Consider the following 21,790-nt stretch of genomic DNA (forward strand, 5'->3'; position numbering starts at 1 on the left):
ATATGAAACAGGTTACGCATTAGAACTTTTATACTCTATAGTTAACCAGAACAGATGAAGCATTTAAAATAGCAACCCATAACATTCTAGAGAATTTAAATGCCACACAGGAAATCAAACATCATTGGGGTAAACCTCAGTTTCAGAAACCAGTCTCTGCACTGATTTGTAACTTGAATACTGTGTACATAATCGGATAGCAAAGTTCCTAAGACTCTGAATCAAGGCGAGACCTCCAGCCTATGGGCATATGAAAAAGTTATAGCTCTTATCACTGTCACATAAAAGAGCTGATGGTTTTCAAACAGTAGCAGTCCTCCTATAGTAAGGAGTTGTGAGACAGATTCAATTAGCAACGATTTAAGTCAAATCACATTCCTCAAAACAGCAAATATAGTAAAAGCAAGAGTTGTATTACTGACCACTCTGCCTTTCTGCATGTGTCTTGGTCCTTGCAGGTTCCCATTTCCAGCACCTTTATGGGGAAAAAGTGGTTTTTTTTCAGTCTTGTAATAAATACACTTGCTATAATAGGCTATTTTAATTGAAAAATGGACATTTTTCAAACACAAATGAAATGCTATTAAAAATATCATGAGTACCATGTCTTGTCATGCAATGTTATTTTTGAACATTTCAATGAGCCTTCTTTTGCCTATAATCATCGCATTTAATTTTTATGGTAAAAGCTCTTAGGGAAAGGTAACATGAAGTTTATAATCACCCAGATTGCCTCTTGGTCCAACTGCTGGTCCCCCAAGATGAAAGGATGGAGGTGGAGGTCCCAAAATTCCTGGTGCTGGGTTTGTAGATTGCTGCAACATGAATGGATCACCCCTAGTAATGTGAAGACATGAAATATAAAACATCTGATAAACAGGTCCATCAGAAATAATTAAGATTTATTGTTAAAACACCCCTTGTATGGCTATGATTCCAATCTTTGGGGACAATTATGTGTGAAGTAACTAGGGAAAATCTGTAATATCAATAAAATAAAAATTGCTATATAAAATAGTTTCTAAAAATTCTTTTATAGTCAATAAAGAAATTCAGAAAAAATTTTGTTTATCAAATGTTGAAAGTTTAACCTGAATTCCTTAGATTGATCTCCTTTACAAACAATAGCTTAAAAATTTTAACTTACATTGTGTGTCCTGTATCATTGTCAGGATTCCATTCTGGGTAGCTTTAAAAAGACCAGAAAATTAACTTTAAAATAAAACTGTCCTTTTCAGAGAGTAGCCTTGTTTTGGCCTTTAAAATAGAGATTATTTATTAGTAAAGTTATATGAGAGTAAGTGTTAGAAATATTACAGTTTAAAACATGTCATATAGATATTTCTAAAGGAAAATTTGAGAACTTCAAATTAATCCAAATGTATTGAATAAACTTGTTCTGTATTGCTTGAAAATGAAGGCGAATGTACAATCATGCATTGCTTAACGACAGGGATACATTCTAAGAAATGTGTCGTTAGGCAATTTTGTCGCTGTGCCAGCATCATAGAGTGTACTTACACAAACCTAGATAGTATAGCCTGCCACATACCTAGGCTATATAGTACTAATCTTATGAGCCCAAGTTATATATGCGGTCCGTAGACCAAACCGTTGTTTTGCAGCACATGATTTTTTGTTGAAATTAATTCTTTTCTATATTTGTTAAGTCATAAGGAGGAAAAATGCTGCATGAGGAACTGGAAATGTGGGATATATAGGGAAACAAGAACTGACCACAGATTTTCCTTCTCCAGTATTAAATACCAAAAGCAGAGTGGAGTTGCAGCACTAGAAAGAACAGCCCCAACATAAACTAGGCATATGTGAAAATTGCCACTCCAATGAACAATGGGTATTGTGTGCTGCTTAGGCAGGGAGATTCTTTAGGAATTCAATTTCATTCTAGCAGCTTAAACTCAGAACTAAATACCTTTTTGCTCAAAAGCAAAAAAGCACATCCTCAAGGACTCTGTTCCACAACTAACTTCTAATGACTCCTCCCTCTTTTCTGTATCTTCCATGTTTTTAGAGCATGTATTACTGTTATTGAAAATGCTCTTAAGAATCTATTCTACGTATTATAGGCTATCTTTAACTAAGTCTATTAAAAATTCTTTCAATTTATATAGAGTCAATGTTTATTTATCCTAGAATTAGTATGAAATAAAGTACCACTATCAGTGCATGTAATATTCCATATAAACATTTTGTTTGTAATTAGTATCGCCACGACAGTATCACTATGCAGTAACAACAATGTAGATATTACAAGTAAATGATGGACTCCCAAAAACCAATCAATGGCTGTTTCTGATTCACGATAAGGATGCTTTAAAGGTATTTCAAACTCCTACATTTCAAGAAGAAGCTGGCATCGACGACTGTGACTTGCTCCATTGATATGTTGACTCCACTCCTGCAGCAAAGTAAATTAGTAGAATTAACAAAATAAAGCTAAAATATTTTCATTTGAACCATTCAAATTCTAGCATATTAACCTAGAAGCAATATCATAGGCTGTACAAACACTTGCCCATTCACTAATCGCACTAAATTAATTTAAAACCGTTTCTCTGAATCCTTGTGGCTTGATCCTGCCCTCAAATACGCCATGCACATTCTTGGAAAAACTGGATAACTTGGTTAACATACTAACAGACCTGACAGGGAAAAGATATAGAGTTAATAAAGATCAAGAATAGTAACTGACCTTGAGATCAGCTAGACATGATAATTTCTGCTGTGGACCAAATGGAATTATTCATGTCATACTGCTCTTTTATAGAAATACAAATATGATAAAATATCCATGCTTATATCTACTTTTCTAGAAAATATATGCTGCAAATGTGAACAATTAGTTAAAAATCTTTAATTTCATCCAGGCTTTGAGGAATGTTCCAAGTGTACTACAGCCATAAAAAGCTATGATGATTCAACAGGAATGGCTTTTCTGAAAAATGCTCCCCATTTATCAAAAAAACTAAGCTCCCATTATATTTCCCAAAAATAAGCAAATTTCAGGAATGCCTGTTTCCAAATTTTAGGGAGGGAAACATTACATTCTGTCAGTATTTGCTCCTTTGTGGTTATTTTAAATCTGAAGGGATTAACTTTCTTCCTATTTTTTTCCAATTTTCCTTTCTTTAGTTAAGAACTCACATATAAATGATTAATGTTTTAGGCAATATACGAAAGAGGAATTAGGAAAAGTAGGCTCTGCTGCCAGATTGCCTGCGTTCCACTCCCAAGGTGCCACTTACTAGACGTGAATCCTTGGTATGAGTTATTTAAATTCACTGTGATTCAATATTCTCCTAGGGTTTTGTGAAAAGAAAATGAATTAATAAAGGTAACCTGCTTATCAGAACACTGCTAGGCACACAGAAAGTGCTCAAAAAAAGTAAACTATTATTACACTGCTTATAAGGCTATCTTGTTTTACAATTCCTGCTTTACAAGTATCATTGTTTCACTAATTCCCACAAAATGAGGCAACTTTTCTAATACCCACACTACCTAATACAGTTATATTTGGAATATAAAACATGTTCAGGCAATGTTTTCAAAAGGGGTCTCACTTAGAGCTGAACTAAAATAAGGAACCAAATTACAAGAGATACCTTTTTGAAAAGCTTCTGAATGCTATTTTATAAATGGGAACCTAATTTAAAAAACTGATTTATATTACAACAGTTTATATACATTCCTACACCCTAACAGGATTAACTAACATCTTGTGAAAGAACTAAGATGGAACACATCCAAACAGACTGGTACTTCTCAGAACTTGGGGCACTATCTCTTAAGGCTAGACTGTCTTTTAAAAATAATGGCTAACAGCTAAGGAACTCAAAGAGATCTCTCCAGCTGGCTCTACAACCAGATATCTGGGAGATAAAAAGTTTGTACTTGTAAAGCAACAGACCACTGGCTTGTTGAAGTCACTTTTAAAATGGCTGTAAGCAAGAGGCGCCATATGTAAAGTTCACAAAATTCAGAAGAGGGATTAAACAAATACCTTAACTTGGAATTTTCTGAACTAAAAAACATTCAATTTTTATTTAAAATACCCTTGAGAAATAGTGTGTTGAGAAGAGTAAAAGTTACCTTATCAGGCATGCTTCTAATACATAGGAGATGGAAAGGGTATCTAGTTGAACAGAAATTGTTTATATCCAATCCCCCATGCTCTTTAAAGGTTCAAACTTATGGTTAACGTGTGCCTGGTCTTTCTCAAAGTAGTAGAAGTAAGGCCAAGATCAAAGAATCAGTTATGTACCTCCCAAGTCCACCCATTACTAACCTGCCCTACTACACTTCATCTTTTACTGTTCGGTTTAAGGTGAGGATAAGAGTCAAAAGGGTTTTTAAAAAAACCTCTATCTTTGGATTCTACACTGAGGTAACTCTCACAACAGAGGAATAAAGATTAAGAATTTGCTGTTTGAATTCAGAAGTTCTTTAGGAAAACTACATTCACTTTGATGGCTTTGAGATACCTAAATTATATAAAGAAAGGATAATTTGGAGAAGCACTTCTGGAATGGCAGAATAAAAGAACAACTTAAGGGCTTCTAGAATAATACTAAAAGGAAAAACACGAACCCAAGCGATAAGACAGCAAAACGGCTGCAGTGGGCAGTTTGCTTTAAGTGAAAGGAATTTGAGGGAAGTTTAAGGTTGTTTAGAAAAGCAACTTGATGTTCTAAAATGACCTAGAAAGAATTAAAAGCAACACCATCACTGAAAGTCACTTAAAATATCAAAAATGATGATGACTAATTAGATGTTTTTCACCTAAAAGTTTCTTATTTCATATTAAGAAGAAGTTTTGATCATGTAGGCTATTTAATATTACCACTAAATGAAAAGAACAGATTTTCCAAGTTATGCAGCAATACCAGAGAGCAGGATTAAACGTTTAAAAAATTTCCATTATCTCTTTCACCACAGGAATTTTTGTCTAAAGTCACTGATTCTATATCAGTTATAAAATGAAAAAGGACCACTGCTGAAAGTGAATATTTAATTATTTTTTCAATAATGCAGATACCCAGAGAACATGTTATGTTAAGGAAACTAGAATACATTTAAGAGATTCCAGGTGCTTAAACTTCTTAAAATTGGTCCAATTTACAAATACCATAAATTTTGTAAATCAAACAATCAAAACAAATGGTCTGTAAGGTAATTCTTAAATGTTCCTATATTGTGACACACTACCAAAACTAGCTAGGGCCTACGCATTTTTACAGGTTAAAAGTACCTCTTGTTCTAGGTAGGGTAACTTACTCTTGAATCTAAAGTTTCAAGTATTTTTAAACTATTCTTTTGTTAACTTAGATCCATTCGCTATTGTTATTAATTTTATTGTTCAAGAATTAGAAGGTAAGCAAAATGTGGAGAGAAAAGAATAATCATACATAAAAATGGAAACTTTTCTCTGATTAAAGTCCTCTTGTGGTTTCCTTCTGTGTTATTTGAACTGTTTTTCTATGTGCAAGTAGCAAGATTAAATTACTGCTCAAAGTCAGGATAAGGAGACTTTCAACAGCTTTTGATTTCTGATGACTCCAGTAGCAAAGATTTTAAGTCCCTTACAATCACTTTCATTTCAGACACTCTAACTAGCTATTTTCTTTGGAATTCAGAGATCCTCTCTGAGAACACTGGCCATATTGCCATTTCTGCAAACAGACAAGAAGTAACGGAAAAAAATTTGAGTTACCAAAATTTAACTGACCTTTTCATTAAAACAACTCACACCGGACCTAAAACTTAAAGTTCAACACTGAACAAAAACTAAATTCCATGATATACTTAGTATATCCGACAAATTTGAAAGAAGACAACACCAAAAACAGCTATCAGAAAAAAATTTCTAATTTTTATGAGTTTGTGTCTTAAATGAAAATTAATCTATGAACTTATCATTTGATGTTAATTTACTTTGGTATGGATTAAATTAAAATATTCCTTGTCTGTGTACTTAACTATTTACATATTAATTCAAAAGATTTAAGAAATACAAATATATTTAGCTAAGAATTACTTTTTAAAGATATTTTTTCAAAGTACTCTGTAAATTCAAACAAAGTTTCTTCTCTTAACTATCTGAGACAAAAATACTGAGCTCCAAACACAGATAAAGGATTGAATGGTAATACTTTTAAATAAAATATTAAAAACAAAATCTCTAATGTGTACTCAAAAATCAATACTCACTAAAAAACTGCATTTAAAAGGGCTAGATATGAAAAGAAAATGACCTTTCTAGATGTTACTGTAAAGAAAAAACCCTATAACAGTAACCATCAAATCAATTTCATGGCAGCAACATGTTCCAGTTAAGTAGAATAGCTATACAGCACATCAGGAAAAATGGACAGTCACAGATAATAGATCAAGCTAGTGGAGTGCTATAATGTTGACTTTAAGTCAACTGCACTATATATTGAAAAAAAAAATCAGTGAGAATGAGTAACACTGAAAACGTTGAAAGAGAAAGGACAATGTATTTAAAAAGGCATTTTGAAAAAGTCCCCATTTTGCCAGATGTGATAATTAAAGCAAAGGAGAATTAGATTTTTTTTTCTTCAAGTGACTATACCAGAAGTCTAAGCCTAAGTCAGAAAAAGAATATGCTTACAAGGAACACAGAGCAGGATACTGCAGTAGTTGATTTTTCAAGTCTCTAAAGGCATAGATGCAATATGGGATAATAAAAAGTGAGTTCTGAAGTATGTTGAAGAAAGTTGTGGAAAAGGAGAAAAAAAATGATGAAAAATTTCAGTCATAGTATGAGAGTTCGTGTTAAAGGGAAATTAAAAAAGGAAGAATGAACTAATCTAAAATATGAAACATACTGAAACAAACACCAGGGCTCTACATTAACTCTTTCCCTGTAGCCACAGATAAGGAAAAAAAGAGAATTGTTCAAGAATAATCTTTACTACATACAAATCAGCAATCAAGACAGATGGAGAGCTGAAATCTAGCATCCTGAATGGCAGAGCACATTGACTGCAAAAAATATATATATATATATATATACTTAATTCAACAAAGCAGACAAAAAAACCTGCTTAAATATATGATTAAGAAGAACATACTGATGCCAAAAACCAACAAGATAATCCCAGTGGATGACAGCTTTGTGGCCAGAAGTAATCTAGGCAGATTGTATTAATGTAAAGCCCTGGTTTAAAATGCTCAAAAACAATTACCTTCCAAATAAAGTAAGTGTTCTCAAAAGTATAAAAATTCTCGATCAACTCAGTGTCATCAGACTACAGAATTAGAGTAAAAGATATAGGTAAATACAGAATAGGCACTACAATGTAAAAGAAATTAGAAGTATCTGTTGCATTAACTCACCTTATTAGAATGAACTGGCAAATCACATATAGAGCACAGATGGGGATAACCCTTCGGTAAGAGTCCATGGAAGTCTTCAATATTGCTACTTGGAGGAGCGCCCCTCTTTTTCTCAAAGAGAGATCTCTCTTGTAAGGGGCCAGGACCACGTCCCATTCTCTCATACTCACTGTCAAATTTATGATAGTTATGCGAGGTCTCACCAAAAAAAGAATCATCCCTACACCTTTCTCCATCTCTTAATCTGTCATCTTCATAATCCATTCTGTCATAATAACCAGATTCTTGAGAACGACTTCCATGGTCATAATCAAGCACTGGGTTGAGACTAGGACCACGATCATCAAAACTATCTCTTCTAAAGTGCCTTTTTTCTTCCCAATCATCCCTAGGTACTCTGTATGGTGGCTCCCGTGTAGCAGATCTGCCATCTCTACCATAACTCAATGTAGGGCCTTCTTCAGTTCTCCTCCTTTTAAGCTGTAGAAGGATTTGGGGCAAATTCTCAGGAGTAATCTTGTCCTCTGGATAACGACTCAGTTCATCTAAGTCTCTAGCAGACAGACCAAAGCTGGCCAAAATGTTACTGGCCTGGTCTGCATCTCCACGGTGTTGAGAAGACAAAGGGAGTGGACCTCTACTTCCAATGTTAAATATAGACTGCAAATTATGGGAAGAAGTACTAGCAGAAGACAGTGCACTATGAGCTCCTTGTTGATTCAATGAAGAACTCATTCCAAGATTCATTAAACTAGCAAGGCGTGCAGTACCCTGGTTCATCCTTCCAAGAGATGCTGGCATACTTAAAGACTGGGTAGCAGCAGCAAGAAGGCCTATTCCTGCTGCAGACAGGTCACGCCCATGACCCTGCGAGTCCCTACCGAGAGATGACTGCTGGAATGACTTGGACATTGTAGAACTATCTCTTGTCTAGTTTATAGATTAAAAAAAATTTTTTTTTAAAGATGGCCAAAAAGCAAGCTCAAACTAGAAAACTAGGTTAACTTTGCTTCAAAAAATGGTAACGCCAAGAAAAAGGATCAATAAGGACTGTAGAATCTTCTTCAAGCTGAGAAACAGCAGACAACTCTGTAGAAAAATAAGCAATTTTAGTCATAAATCCCTTTAAGTAGATGCCGTTTTTTTAAAGAAAAAAAACCTTATGCATCATGTTGATTAAAAAAAAAAACCATTTAAGATCTCAAACTTACAAGAAATTTATCACATATCTTAAACAGATTCCAGATGTATGCAGAGCCTGCATATAGATATATAAAAAGCAGTCTTTCATGCTAAAGTTTTATTAAAGGGAATTTCATATTGAATTTAAAAACATTTCAATTGAAAGGTTAGATGTCTGAGTACATCAAAATTTCAATAAAAATATAGATGGGTCTCTTCTTTTAGAAGAATAAAAATACACCCTATAGTATGATGCTTAAGTTTCAGGAGAAGACTAAAAACAAGCAAAAAAATCAAGGTCAACAAGTCAAAGATGAATCAGTTGCATTCTGCTTTAGAAAAATGAGACCTATTATCACTATCAGAAAGAACCAAGTAAAATCACAAGTAAATGAAGGTTAGGTGTCAAGTACCTAGTATAAGATCTAAGACCAAACATAGTGGTTGAGACCTTTATGCAGCAAAATCAATTTGAGGTGAAGACAGATGTGAAGAAAAATAAGTGCCTTCCTACAGTTTAAGGATTTCTGCACAAATTTAAGCCATATAACTAACTGCCTTCTTACTGTCCATCCTTTATCAGGCAGTGCGTATTTCATTTCTAATCTTAAAAGGTCTAAGGAGAACTAAGCATGGTCAGTACAGAAACAGGCGACCTCCCAAGAATAAACCCAGGTACAGGAAGTACAGGTGATTTAAAGAAGTGAAATTCCCCAAGTTAGTATCCATCAATGCTCATTTAATGCTCAGGGCTACAGCATCCATAGAGCTCGAAACAGGTAAAAATGAAAACAAGATCTTGTTTACACAGATTTCTGTACTTTTCACAAGAATAGCCCAATCACCTGGGAAATTTAAATTCTGAATACGATCCCACAAGATGCGTTTCTGGATGAAATTATTTCCATTTTCTTTCTTAAGTCATTATTTTAACTCAGAAATTGTTACATAAGAATTTGCAAAGCATTTACATGTGATTCTCATAAAATATTAGTTAAATGATGTACATAACAAACGTCCTTGATGAAACAATTTTATAATCACAATCACATACAGAGGTTAAGTCTTAAATTGTTTGCTACGGAATTCTATAAGGAGGCATTGCTTCATTAAGTTTTATACGTTTGATCACCCACACACCTAAGCACTGGTAGTTTTACACATTAAACTTTATTACAGTAAAAACCAGGCAATAGTCAATAGTTACAAGTCTATTATGGGACCAATTCCATCAATGATAGATTAAAGCAAGGAAACACTGGACGAATACAGTGGTAGAGGAAGTATAAAAAAAAGTTACAGGCAAGACTTAGTTAGATTTCACAAAAAGATGTAACAAAGTTAAAAAGACACAGAAATGCTATCAGAGGTGACTGAGATTACAGAAGATGTTTTTGCACACCAAGAAAGATGAATTTGAGAAAAGACACCAAAGAAACTAGTTCTAGATGAGATCCACTATGTAAACTACTCAGGCTTTAAGATAATGTTAATAAAACAGAGACAAGAGTTAAGTGGACTTCACTGGATGAAACTTTAACATGTCTTATAAATGCCATAAAAAATGGCAGTTGAAGTACTGTGTAAACATTGGTTGGACCCTCTAAATATTCATGTATACTTTATTTTAAAATATCAAAACCTTTAGAGGGTTTTTCAAAATCAAAATTTCAAAGTATCAAGATTATTATTAATTGCAGCCTTGCCCTTCATGTTATAGCCAAAACACTCTATCACCGAAAAGCCAGTCTTTTGAAAGAACTATTCTTTTCCCTCAGGGAAATTACACAAACGGTATTATGATCATATGTAAAACTTTTTAATTGATCATATTTTAAGAAAATGATTCTTGGATTACAGAATCTGAACTGTTTTTCTTTGTAGTGTATATGAAAACAGTGGATCTGCAAAAATGAAAGGTTAAGAGAAGTAAAAGATGATAACCTTAAGACAACAGAAAATGGATGTCAGAAAAACTCAGAAAAAGGGCAGGACAAACAATGCAAATCCCATGACAACTTGTAATTTCCTAAGAAAAACCTTAACATTTCTGAGACTCAGAGTTTCAACTTAAAAAATGCAGCCCCACACAAAGACATGAGAGTAAAATTACTGAAAGGGAACTTAAGCCAGACTTTTGATTGAAACAAATAAAATTCTTAAAATTTTATTAGAACAAAGAAATTAAGAGAAATCAGACATGACAGCACGGTTGAAAGCATTTATGAAAACAGTTCCTTTAGTATCTTTGGCCAATGGTGAACTTAAGATGAACAAGTCATTTTAAAAGGCTCATTTAAGTGAGACCTACTGCCCAAGTTAATACAATACTGAGATGTTTACAAAATTACCGAAGATTTTTAAAGATTAGCTTCTTTTATTGTATGTTCTCCCCAAAATTGTAAAACTGCCTTTCCCTTATACTAGAGATTAATAATGTTTGAAAATAGTTCCTTTGAGGTAACTAATCTAGAATGTAATATAAAAATCCAATTTACCCATTTAAAATCTTCATACAATAAATTCTAAATGCCTATCAATGAAGAACCTCTCACTTCCAAAAAAGAAAGTACCTCCACCCCCAAATCAGGAAATGTTAAACTCATTTTTATAGACAATTCTAATAACCTGGAACATAAACCTAGTTCATGACAAAACTGTTAACGTTACTAAGAAATGTTAGTTACACATTCAATATCTGAACAAATATGATCTGTACATATGGTTAAGAAACAAGTTTCAGATAATAATATTCAATCCCTTCATTCCATGAATAGCTACCTAATATTTTTTTTCGATTTTCTTCTCCAATTAAAGAAGTGGAATACTAAAATATTTGAGGTAATAACTCACGTTTAATACATCCAGAAAGTTCACGGAGAACAGAAGCAAACTTTTCCATATCTAGATTTCCCATGTAAAATAAAGATTATCTCTTAGTCCTATTATTCACTCTTTCAGAGGATTATTTAGCAGGATTACTAAAATGAGTATAAGTGGACTTTAGTTCTTTAAAAGATATTATCGAGAAAAAAATCTTCAGCTTCTCAATCCAAAATTTTAAAATGCTATGTTTTTTGTTTTAAAGATTGGCACCTGAGCTAACATCTGTTGTCAATCTTCTTCTTTCTTTCTTTTTTCTTTTCTTTCTTCCCAAAGGCTCCCAGTACGTAGTTGTATATTCTAGTTGTAGGTCCTTCTGGTTGTGCTATGTGGGACGCTGCCTCAGTGTGGCCTGATGAGCAGTGCATGTCTGTGCCCAGGATCTAAACAGGCGAAACCCTGGGCCCCCAAAGTGGAGCACGTGAGCTTAACCACTTGGCCACGGGGCCGGCCCCCCAAAATGCTCTGTGTTAAAGGTATTTACTACAACCACATGAATCTTTAGTTCTGTTCTCTCCTGTGTGAAACAATCACTTCTTAAAAACAGCTAATTTTAAGATGGTATAATCCCAAAAGCTTGTAAAGATACAAGAGAAAATATCTTCACGTTATTATTTTAACCCTTTAATCTCACGTAAAAACTTAAAAGCGACAGCTAGAAAACAACAGTTTCTTATAATATTTTCCCCTTCTGAATTGAAAAAATAAAAGGGTACAAGAAATTCTCAGATTTTCCAAATGTCCTATATCAAGGCCAAACACCCTTGTGATCTGTTAAATTATTCATGTGAAAATATGCCAAATACGTTTACAAGGTAGCAACCAACAATATCAATACAGTAAAAACGTCCTAACAATTTCATCAATAGGTAGGAGGGATAGTTCGGTATTAGTAATTTCAAAGAAGCATCATTTGGAAAGGCAGCTGCTTAATTTTTGTCATCAATCACACAAAAGCACTAATTCCTGTGGTCAGAACTTTTAAAATCAACTATTTGACTCATTTCCAGTTAAAGAACAGCATTAGGTTAACTATTCCTTATTTTAAATTTTCTCACTTATTAATTTTATAATGGTTTTAAATATCAAGTTTCCATTTTAAAGTATTAGTAAATTTTCATTTCAGTGTTAGTTTACATCACTATATCTTTTCTCATTGTATTTTATAACTTGTATCTCACTTAAAGGTTTGATTTTTGAAAATGACTATAATGTCCGAGAAACTATTCAATTTTTCATATAGAGCTTTAAAACCTTATATTTTAATCTGTGCTCTTCACTACCATAATCTCATCTCAATATGGTATACTTTTGAGTGACTTAAGGTTTTTTAAATAAAATATACTAATTAAATAAACCCCTTAAAAGTCCCAGCTCTATTAATTTCAGTTTTGTATAAAACAATATGCTCCTCATCACACAACAGGAAAGATAAAAACATTTATAAAATGTAGTGCCAGGAAGGCAAAAACCCAAATATTAACATTTTTAACTGCCTTAAAACTTGCTCTTAATCCATTTTACAGACCTGGATTCAACATCTAGCCCACTTCTTGAACCTCAGGATAATGGAGAGAGTGTTGTAGAGTGCCTTCAGCTGCTAAAGTAGAAAACTTCATGTTAAACAGTAGAGAGGATTCCTATTCAAACTTGGAATATTTTTCTTCTTTCTAGATTTAGAAATTTTTCCTAGTGACTTGCAAGCAGACATTTAATATCTTCAAATTAAAGCAATACAAGAAACTTATTAAGTAAACCCATACTATGGGATGGAAAGTTATTCTATTTACCTGACAATTTTGACTCTTGATTTGACCTAGGATACTAACTTGGCAAACTCTCTTCTCTAGTTAAAAGCAAAATTAGTGGTTTTCCTCAAGGTGCCATTCTGCACCCTTAAGATTCTCCCCTCCACTGACTTTATGGTCTATTCTCTTGGCTTCCACAAACATTTGCACAAATCTTTGACTTGGTGTATACCTAGTGAGATTTTTGGAGCCCAAATGCCTTGATTTGAATCCTGGTTCTACTACAAAACAGCTGTGTGACAGACAAATTATTTAACATCTTTTTGTTTCCTCATATGTAAAAAGCTAATAAAAATAATACCTATTTCACAAGGCTGTAAAGATTTTAAAAACTAATCCACATAAAACACTTAGAATGCTGTCTGGCACATGGTAAGCACCGTAGTAGTTATCTACTTTTACGTGATCTGATCCTCTCAACCAACGAGAAAATAAACTTTAAAGAAAAAAGGACTGACCCAGAAACATACCAATAAACAGCTTCTAAACCTTTCACTTGTACTATACTTCCTATTTTGCCTATCAACTTTAATGTCCCGTCCATTTCTATGCAAAGCTGCATTCAAATTTGAACTTTGTTAACGAACCAGAAGTCAGTTTTAATTTAGAAGACCAAATTTAAAGACTGGTAGTAACCTAGACAAACAAGATTGAAAAAGAGAAGGGGATTCTAGTGAAAGTGGACAAATTAAACTACATCTTTCTTCATTTTCTATTGTCAATCTACCTTTAAATTACCTTCTCATCCTTCAGAACACAGTCCTTACCTCTCCATTTCCTCTGCCATATAACCTTACTGGAGATCCTTAGTCCTCCTGCCTTTCAGCTGGCCTCCTTGCATCCAGGCTCACAGCTTCCAACACAAAGCTCCTAAAACATCACTCATTTTACCCTCTCCTGCTCAGAAACAAACTACTCTCTACTACTTACCACATGAGGTCCACGCTACGGTTTTTTCCAATGCCTTTCACGTATCAGTTGCATACTCTTTCTCTAAACCTATTTTCCCCCAGATGCCAACACCTTATGGGAAAGGTCATCTTACGAGCACTTACAGAGACTGCGTAGTATTTGTGCAAACATAATTATTAGCTGGAATGTGTCTCTTTTCTGTTCATTTAATACTAGCAATTCTCTTAAGGCCCAGCATCCTCCCCAGATTGTGCACTATAAAAAACAGTGCAGGGAGCAGGCCGGTGGCGCAGCAGTTCAGTGCACACGTTCCGTTTGCTGGTTTGGATCCTGGATGCAGACATGGCACAGCTTGGCAAGCCATGCTGTGGTAGACATCCCACATATAAAGTAGAGGAAGATGGGCACAGGTGTTAGCTCAGGGCCAGTCTTCCTCAGTAAAAAGAAGAGGATTGGCCACAGATGTTAGCTCAGGGCTAATCTTCCTCAAAAAAACCCAAAAAACAAAAAACCACCACAGCGTATACAAACACCCAAGTTCAGAAACAGAACATTAACAAGACCTTAGATATCTTCCACCAACCAATTTCCAATGCACTCCTCCTCCTTCTGCAGTCCCCTGTTTTTAAGTTTTACTACTTAACATATATATATATATATAGCTTTACTTAAAAACTTTAACTTAGCATTTCTGAACTGTATATAAACAGGCTTTATAAATGAGTTAAACCTACATTTTCACTGCAATATGGATACAATTAAGCACACAGACTTATCTATTCTGCAGATGATAAACATTTAGGCTGTTTCCAATTTCTTGCCATGACCAAGAATGCTACTATGAGTATTTTCTTGGTGTCTCCTGATGCATGAGAGTAAAACTCTCTCCTCCATGGTGCTTTCCCAGAATACCATAGCCCACACAAGGATACACAGTTAAGCATTGAAATTGTTCTGTTTCACATCTTCTCATGGCAAGAATTTTTTAAGTACAAATGTCTGTCTTTCTTCAATATTACTGTTCCTTTCCCATCTACTATGAGTCAGGGGCTCCAACACTTGACTTTAAATTGTCACATATGGTATAGGTTCTTCTCATAAGAGTTACTACACCAAAGGGAGATGTTTAACATCCAAGTAATCCCCTCAAAGGGGGAAAAAAACCATGCAAATCATCTTGAAAGATCAGAAAATTCTGTATCTTCATAGCAACCTGTGATACCGCAAATAAAGGTCCCATTTAGACCCTAAGATAACTGGTTACTTTCCATACATGCTGCATTTACAACCTGCCCACTAGGACATCTACCACAGACACCCCCCCCCCCCCCCCCGCTCTTTTTATCCAGCAGCATATCCAACAGTAGCACCTGGGAAGAACCAAGGAAGAACTAACTCCCCCGCCCCCGCACTGTTTTTTCCTACTAACCTGTTTCTGCCTTAAGATAGATACCAACAACCACAGGCTATTGGGACTACAGATCAAAGAGAATGTTGGAGATAAGTCATTTTTAAAACTTTCCAGAAAAAAAGCAAATATTTTATATCAATCAGCCTTTAAGCTTTGGAATGGCTTTTTAAGTTTACCTTTTTTAATTAAATTTTTTAATTAAAAAATTTTAAAATTAAAATTTAAAAACTTCTAAAAAAATGAAAATATACATGAAAGTTTACGTTTAAACTTCAAAGAGTCTCGAGGCTTATTTATACAGAGAACATTAGGACTTGATATACAACTGGAAAATCATACACAAGCCAGATCACATCAAAGGCACTTCATCTACTCAGACTTGCCACGGTAATAAATTATATTCAGGTCAGGAAAGATAGCATAGCACTATATCACATAACTTCTACTGAATTATAAGTTTATATTTAAGATTATAATAGATATGAACTGCAATAAGTCAAAAGCTAAAGTACAGAATTTTAAAAAATCACTTATAAAAATCTCTTAAAGGCTACATATCTACAATTCTCTCAATCCATTGCCTTTTCTCTCTGCTCTACTTTTATCCACTACACCTTTCTACATATAAAGCTTTTCATCAAAAATTTCAGAACTCTTGATCCTAATGATGCAATGAGAAGGTCCACTACACAGCTAACAAGGATAAACTGCAGCACTTTACTTCCTGGACAGTGTTAACCTTGGAATAACCATGGATAGAAAAAAACTGCAACACTACATTGTCTCCAACCCTCCACCTCATCCCCAAGGAACTTAGTCTAGTCCTTCCCAAACATTAAGTCACTAAAGTAGTAAACTTAGAACTTGTTGCCACAAGTGCGGGACAGTTTTAATGTAATTCTAACCAAAAGACATATAGAGGAAAAAAAGTACTTTTAACTAAAAGATGTGCAAAGATCATCATCTAACAAACTATTACCCAATTGTTTGGTTTTGATCATTCTTAAAATAGTTAATGGCTGCAGTTCATACTGTAACCTAATTAGCATTAGTCCCAATGACAAATTTAATATCTTTACATAGGATTGTCTTCAGATTCCTGTTTGTCTACATATAATAAACGGGGTTATCTTACAGAACAAGCACTACTTTTTGTTACTTTTGAATGCTCTGCGACTTCATATTTTAAGAAGCTGGCTCACTTCTATCTCAATTTCCCTCAAAAATACATGAGAGATCCTAAAAAACAAAACAAGAGATTCTGGTCTTTTAAGCAGTCCCGGCATTTACAAAAAATGTTTCATTTACCCCCCTCATTATAGAAGTAAATGTAGTTTCTTGTGGAAATTTCAGAAAAAGAGAAGAAGGAAATACAAATCACCCATAATGCCAACATCCAGAGCTAACTTTTTTGGGTGTATCTCTATTTTTATGCTTATTTACACATTCCTTTAAAAAACAAAAAATGATCCAATTTGGCATCAGTAGTTTAATTACATTTTCTTTCCAATTAATACTATATTTCATTATCATTTTCCCATTCATTACTCCCCTCTTGAAACATTATTCTAAGTAGCTGTATAGATTTCCATTTGATAGCCACACTATAATTAGCAAATCTCTAAATGTTTAATCTTTTAGATTTTTAATGCTTAATAACCAAGATTAACATCTATGTAGTACACAAATACCTGACACACTAGTCCCTTAGGAAGCCTATCCTGTAAGTATAGTCCTTCCATTTTTAAGCCTATTTATTATAACATGAAGAGTCTGAATCAAGTATCCAATGAAGAAGTAAGCATTCTAGAACACACCAGCAGCACTGCCACTGGTTAACTATATAACCATCTCCATGGGCTTTAACTTTCTCTAGTATAAAATTAGGGATTTCCCCTACATTTTATTTCTAAAATTATCTTAAGACCTTTTCCTTGCATTCCTCAGCTGTTAAAATCTGTATAGTTATCATTAACTGACTTCTAATAGTATTTAGCATTTACACCTCGCTAAGAGCATTCAGTAAAATTAGTATGGTTAGGGACTCCTTTAACATAAACAATGTTCACATCAAGGGTGGTTAAATCCTTCCCAATCAGTTCAAAATGCTACAGAAAAATAACTCTTCGTACACACAGCTGAAAAGCGAGATATGTAAAGAAGATAAAGTGAAAACTACCTCTCTGGATAAAGTATACTAATGCTATAAGCATATAATGTTAAGTGTAAAGGAAGAAATGTTAAGTTTAAAGCACTTCAACAGCAACATCTTCTGGCTAAAGATCTCTTGCCCAAATCTTACATAACCAACCAGAAGAATCTTCATGTAGTACTCCAACTGTTTAATTTCAAGTTTGCAAAAACATTCTAGTTAAGTGGAAAAGGCACACACGGTGCGTTTTTGCGACAAAAGTCTGTCTTCCCCGCCTTCTTGATTTCTAAAACACTGCTAATGTTGAAAATTATTTCGACGGATGACTGAGCCACTTAGTTTTTAAAAGAAAATCTTATTTTGAGCATTTATGAAAATAGCACCAAATACGATTTTTGCCCGCAGAGTACAACTGTCTAAATTTACCTGGGAGAAAACTGTTTCATCGACTATTTAAAAATCTTAAAAATCAAGCTCTCTTCAGGACGCAGAACGCAGCATCAATACAAAAATCTCACGACCATGACCTGGGAAATCAACGCCTCTCACATTATGCCAGCGCGCTTGATAGACGAGAAATTTCGGAATCGCCATAACCGTTCTAGAAATATCTGGCTGGAAAACTGTAACTGATCCAATAGGAATATTCCACAGAATAGGGCCTCAGAGCAGGATGAACTTGAGACATTCCTCCACGGTAAAGAGGAAAAGTCCCTGTAGAACAGAGAACGTGGCAAAGGCCTGGCAATGAAAAGAACAACGATGCGGCGACTACACCACAGTACTCCAAACCCTTTGTCTGGAAACCGGAAGGTCCCACACCACACTATCCTCTCGAGAGGAAACTACACAATATTTTAATAAAGAAAAAAAAATGTGAGGTGACTTTCTAAACAAGAACAAATCTCCTGCCTCACAGCGTACTGCAGAAAGCTTTATCCACGACGCCAACACGAAAAACAAGCGTTAACGTTTCGGTTTTCGGCCATTTTTACGCGATGGGGGGCGGGGAGGATTGTTTCCGAGGTCCGGCTACAATCGCGCGCGCATGTGTGTGGGCGCGGGACAGGGGCGTCTTAGGGGGCGCTATGAAGCGATGGGCGAGGAGCAGAGCGAAGGCCGCCACACCAAGAAACGCTGCTCAAACGACTAAGCTTTTCGGAGTCTGCGAAATCCTCCATTTTGGGGCACATTTTCAGGCGCGAAACAGAAAAAAAGCAAACACGTATCTGGGGCTAGCGCTATCCGAGAACTTCGCTATCTTAACTAGCCTCCCCAAACGGCAGGCGCCCTACGGCCAGTCGGTCCCTCAGGCCTCGAGCGCTCCTCCCTTCTCCTCAGCGCTGCAGCCCGCGTGTAACGGGCTCGTCGTACCGCCTCCGCCCACAGCAAACCTGGGACGCGGGAAGCTTGGGCGATCGGCTGCCCGCGGCGCCCCCAGACTCTCCCGCCGCACCCTGGGCCCTTAGCTAGCCGCAGGTCTCCCTGCGGGACCGCTCACCTCCGCCGCCCGAGGAGGCTGGTTGCGCCGCCACTGCGCTCCTAACATGGCGGCCGCCGATCAGGCGGCTCACATACGCAGCGCGGAGGGAGGCAGAGCGGGCGAGCGGGAGCGAGCAAGAAAGGCGCGCCGCCGGCTCCCTGCAGCCCCTGTCGCCGTCGCTGCCTCCTCCCGGCGGACGCGAAGAGCCCCCGGCCACCCCACCCTGATTCTTACCCGCTTCACGCCTACCTTAAGAAAAGGAAGAGGGAAAAGGAGAGAGACCTCTCTCCTAGCGAGCGGGACGCGGAGGCTCCCACAATCCCCCGCAGCAACGGCGCTGGTAAGAGGTGGCAGCAGCGGCTTCAGCCCAAGAACAAACCCACTCTCGCGAGAGAGCTCGCCCCCACCCCTCCTTGGGTCCCGTTTCTGCGCGCGCCGGGCCCCTCCCCCTACTCATCGCGAGCACGCCACTCGCGCCCTCCGCCGTGGTCGTTGTTCACTAATCCTGGAGCCCGCTGGTGGCGGGAAATGGAGAGGGAGACAGCTTACGAGTTCGAGTCCCATTCCCCAAGCAGCCTTTTTTCCCCACACCCTAAATTGCATGATGCAAAATTTAAATAGAGTATGCGTTAGAAGCGAGTCACGGGGGCCCCTGGTTTAGACTCCATTTCTATACTTTGGTTATTTTATGTTTACTTGTCGAAGAGTGGTAGGAAGCGCTAGGAATTCCGTACAGGAGGGTCACTGAGGCGGAAGATAGCGAACCCACCCCATAGAAAAGACTGCCGCAGCCATTTGGTGAATTTGACTGAATGTATCCGGATAAGCTAAAGAATAGCACGTGTGAAAACCCTGAGGTAGACTTGGACAAACTGCATAGATAATACTCGGGGAAAGAGCCATTTCCTTGGGATTTCGAATTCAAACAGAGTGAAAGGCAGTCACCTGAAGCCTGAGGTAAATTAGTGAATACAAGTACTGATTGATAGCCCTCAAGCTTTTAAAATCTCGAGCGTGCTCAGATTCGCACCTTTGAAAACGCATTCTGGGTCCTCTGTTAAAGACAGTGGTGGGGGCAAAGATGGAGACCAGTGACCAGTACAAAACCTCAGATCTTTTAGGACAAAAAGAAGCAGGTCTTGTTAATTGGATTGGATATGGAAGATGAGGGAGAGTACTGTCATGGAAGAATGACAACTCTAGGGTTAGCAGTGCTACTGGGCACTGGAAGAGGATCAGCTGGGGAAACAATAAGGCAAATTGTTTGGTGTCAGTTTTAAAGGAGTGTAGGTTAGTGATAAATTTGTTAATGATATAAATGAAACAATGGGAGTAGAAAGATGAGCTGGAGATAATACCGTGAAAGGAGAGACTTTAGGACCAAGCCTTTAGAAATTAATCAGGTAGAGCTGAATGACAAAGATCAAGCAAGTACAATTGGTAGGGGAAGACAGGAATTGTGCTGCCTTGACAACCAAAACACTTAAAGGATGAAATGTCAACAAGGTCAAATGCTATGAAGAGGTCAAGACTAGGACTAAAAATATCTGCAAAGTATTATGTAACATGGACATCACTGTTAACATTGAGCTGCTTCCAGTCAAGTGGGAGAGGAAGTCAGACTGGAGGTGCTGAGTGCATGGAAAACAGGAAGATGGAAACTACCGAATGCAGAAAGTTTGGCTATGAAGAGACAGGAATAAGCAAGATTGAGGAAGCTTTTGTTTTACTATGGGAGAATTTTGAGCACAATTAAAATGTTGGCAGTCAGAGTATTTTAGGAAAGCATTAGTTGAAAAAACAGGAAAGAAAAGGGATAATTAATAAGGGATGCTCCCAAAAGAATGAGATCCGGAGACATGCCTTTACTGTAACAGGATAAGGAGAGGACTGAAGAGAGAGGAATTAGTCTGGTGACTTCTGTTTTCTGTGACTAAGTCATCTGTTGAGGGCTAGAGTTGCACAGGGGAAAATTTGTAAATAGCCATTGTGATTGCAATCCCACATCTCCATGTATGTTGTGTGATTTTCTACAGACTTTCAGAAGGCATTTAGTAGAATTCATCAAGGACTGGGGCTCCCCTAAATAAGTGATGTTTAAGCCCACTATATAGTTAGCTTTGGAATGAAATTTGGGATTCTTCAGTGAATCTTGGGTCTTCCTTCCACTGGAATCCAGATCTGCTTTCTCCTCTGTGAGCCTTTGAAACATGAACGCATCTTAGTTCAGATATGCACTTACCCATGTTTTTGTATAAGGCTGTAATGCCATCTGGTGATTGTACGGAGAAGAAAAGGCAAACTTTTTCAATTGAGTAATTATTTATTAAAGATGTGCTTAGTGGCTCATCAACAAAAAGACACACTGAAAACCAAAGTTAATACAACACTTCAGTCATCAAAAGCCTATTTCATGAAGAACACTGTACAAGTGTAGGGACTCAATGATGGATAAGACAAATCACTAGGTCCTGAGGATCCTGGTCTGATTTAGGAGACTGGACAAGGAGTCTGGCCTCAAGATGAGCCTGGCTGTGAGCAGAGATGGATCAAGAGCTTTATTCACATTTGGGTTA

General features: G+C 36.5%; 1 protein-coding gene across 26 annotated transcripts in view; it reads right to left on the reverse strand.

Annotated features, from left to right (window-relative positions):
* Positions 1 to 19,803, reverse strand: part of MATR3 (matrin 3) — a 30,658-nt gene extending 10,855 nt beyond the window's left edge. For 3 of the 26 annotated variants that reach the window (XM_070232652.1, XM_070232646.1, XM_014730313.3), the window contains exons 1-6: positions 19,464 to 19,803; positions 7,384 to 8,472; positions 2,358 to 2,419; positions 1,148 to 1,189; positions 725 to 837; positions 423 to 475 (exon numbers count right to left, since the gene is read on the reverse strand). In XM_070232652.1, the coding sequence (XP_070088753.1) occupies positions 423 to 475; positions 725 to 837; positions 1,148 to 1,189; positions 2,358 to 2,419; positions 7,384 to 8,295 (1,182 nt within the window). In that variant the 5' untranslated portion in view covers positions 8,296 to 8,472; positions 19,464 to 19,803. 26 annotated transcript variants of the gene reach the window in all.
* Between the last annotated feature and the right edge of the window lie 1,987 nt (positions 19,804 to 21,790).

Source organism: Equus caballus, chromosome 14 (genome assembly GCF_041296265.1).
Source record: "Equus caballus isolate H_3958 breed thoroughbred chromosome 14, TB-T2T, whole genome shotgun sequence".
Lineage (NCBI taxonomy): Eukaryota > Metazoa > Chordata > Mammalia > Perissodactyla > Equidae > Equus > Equus caballus.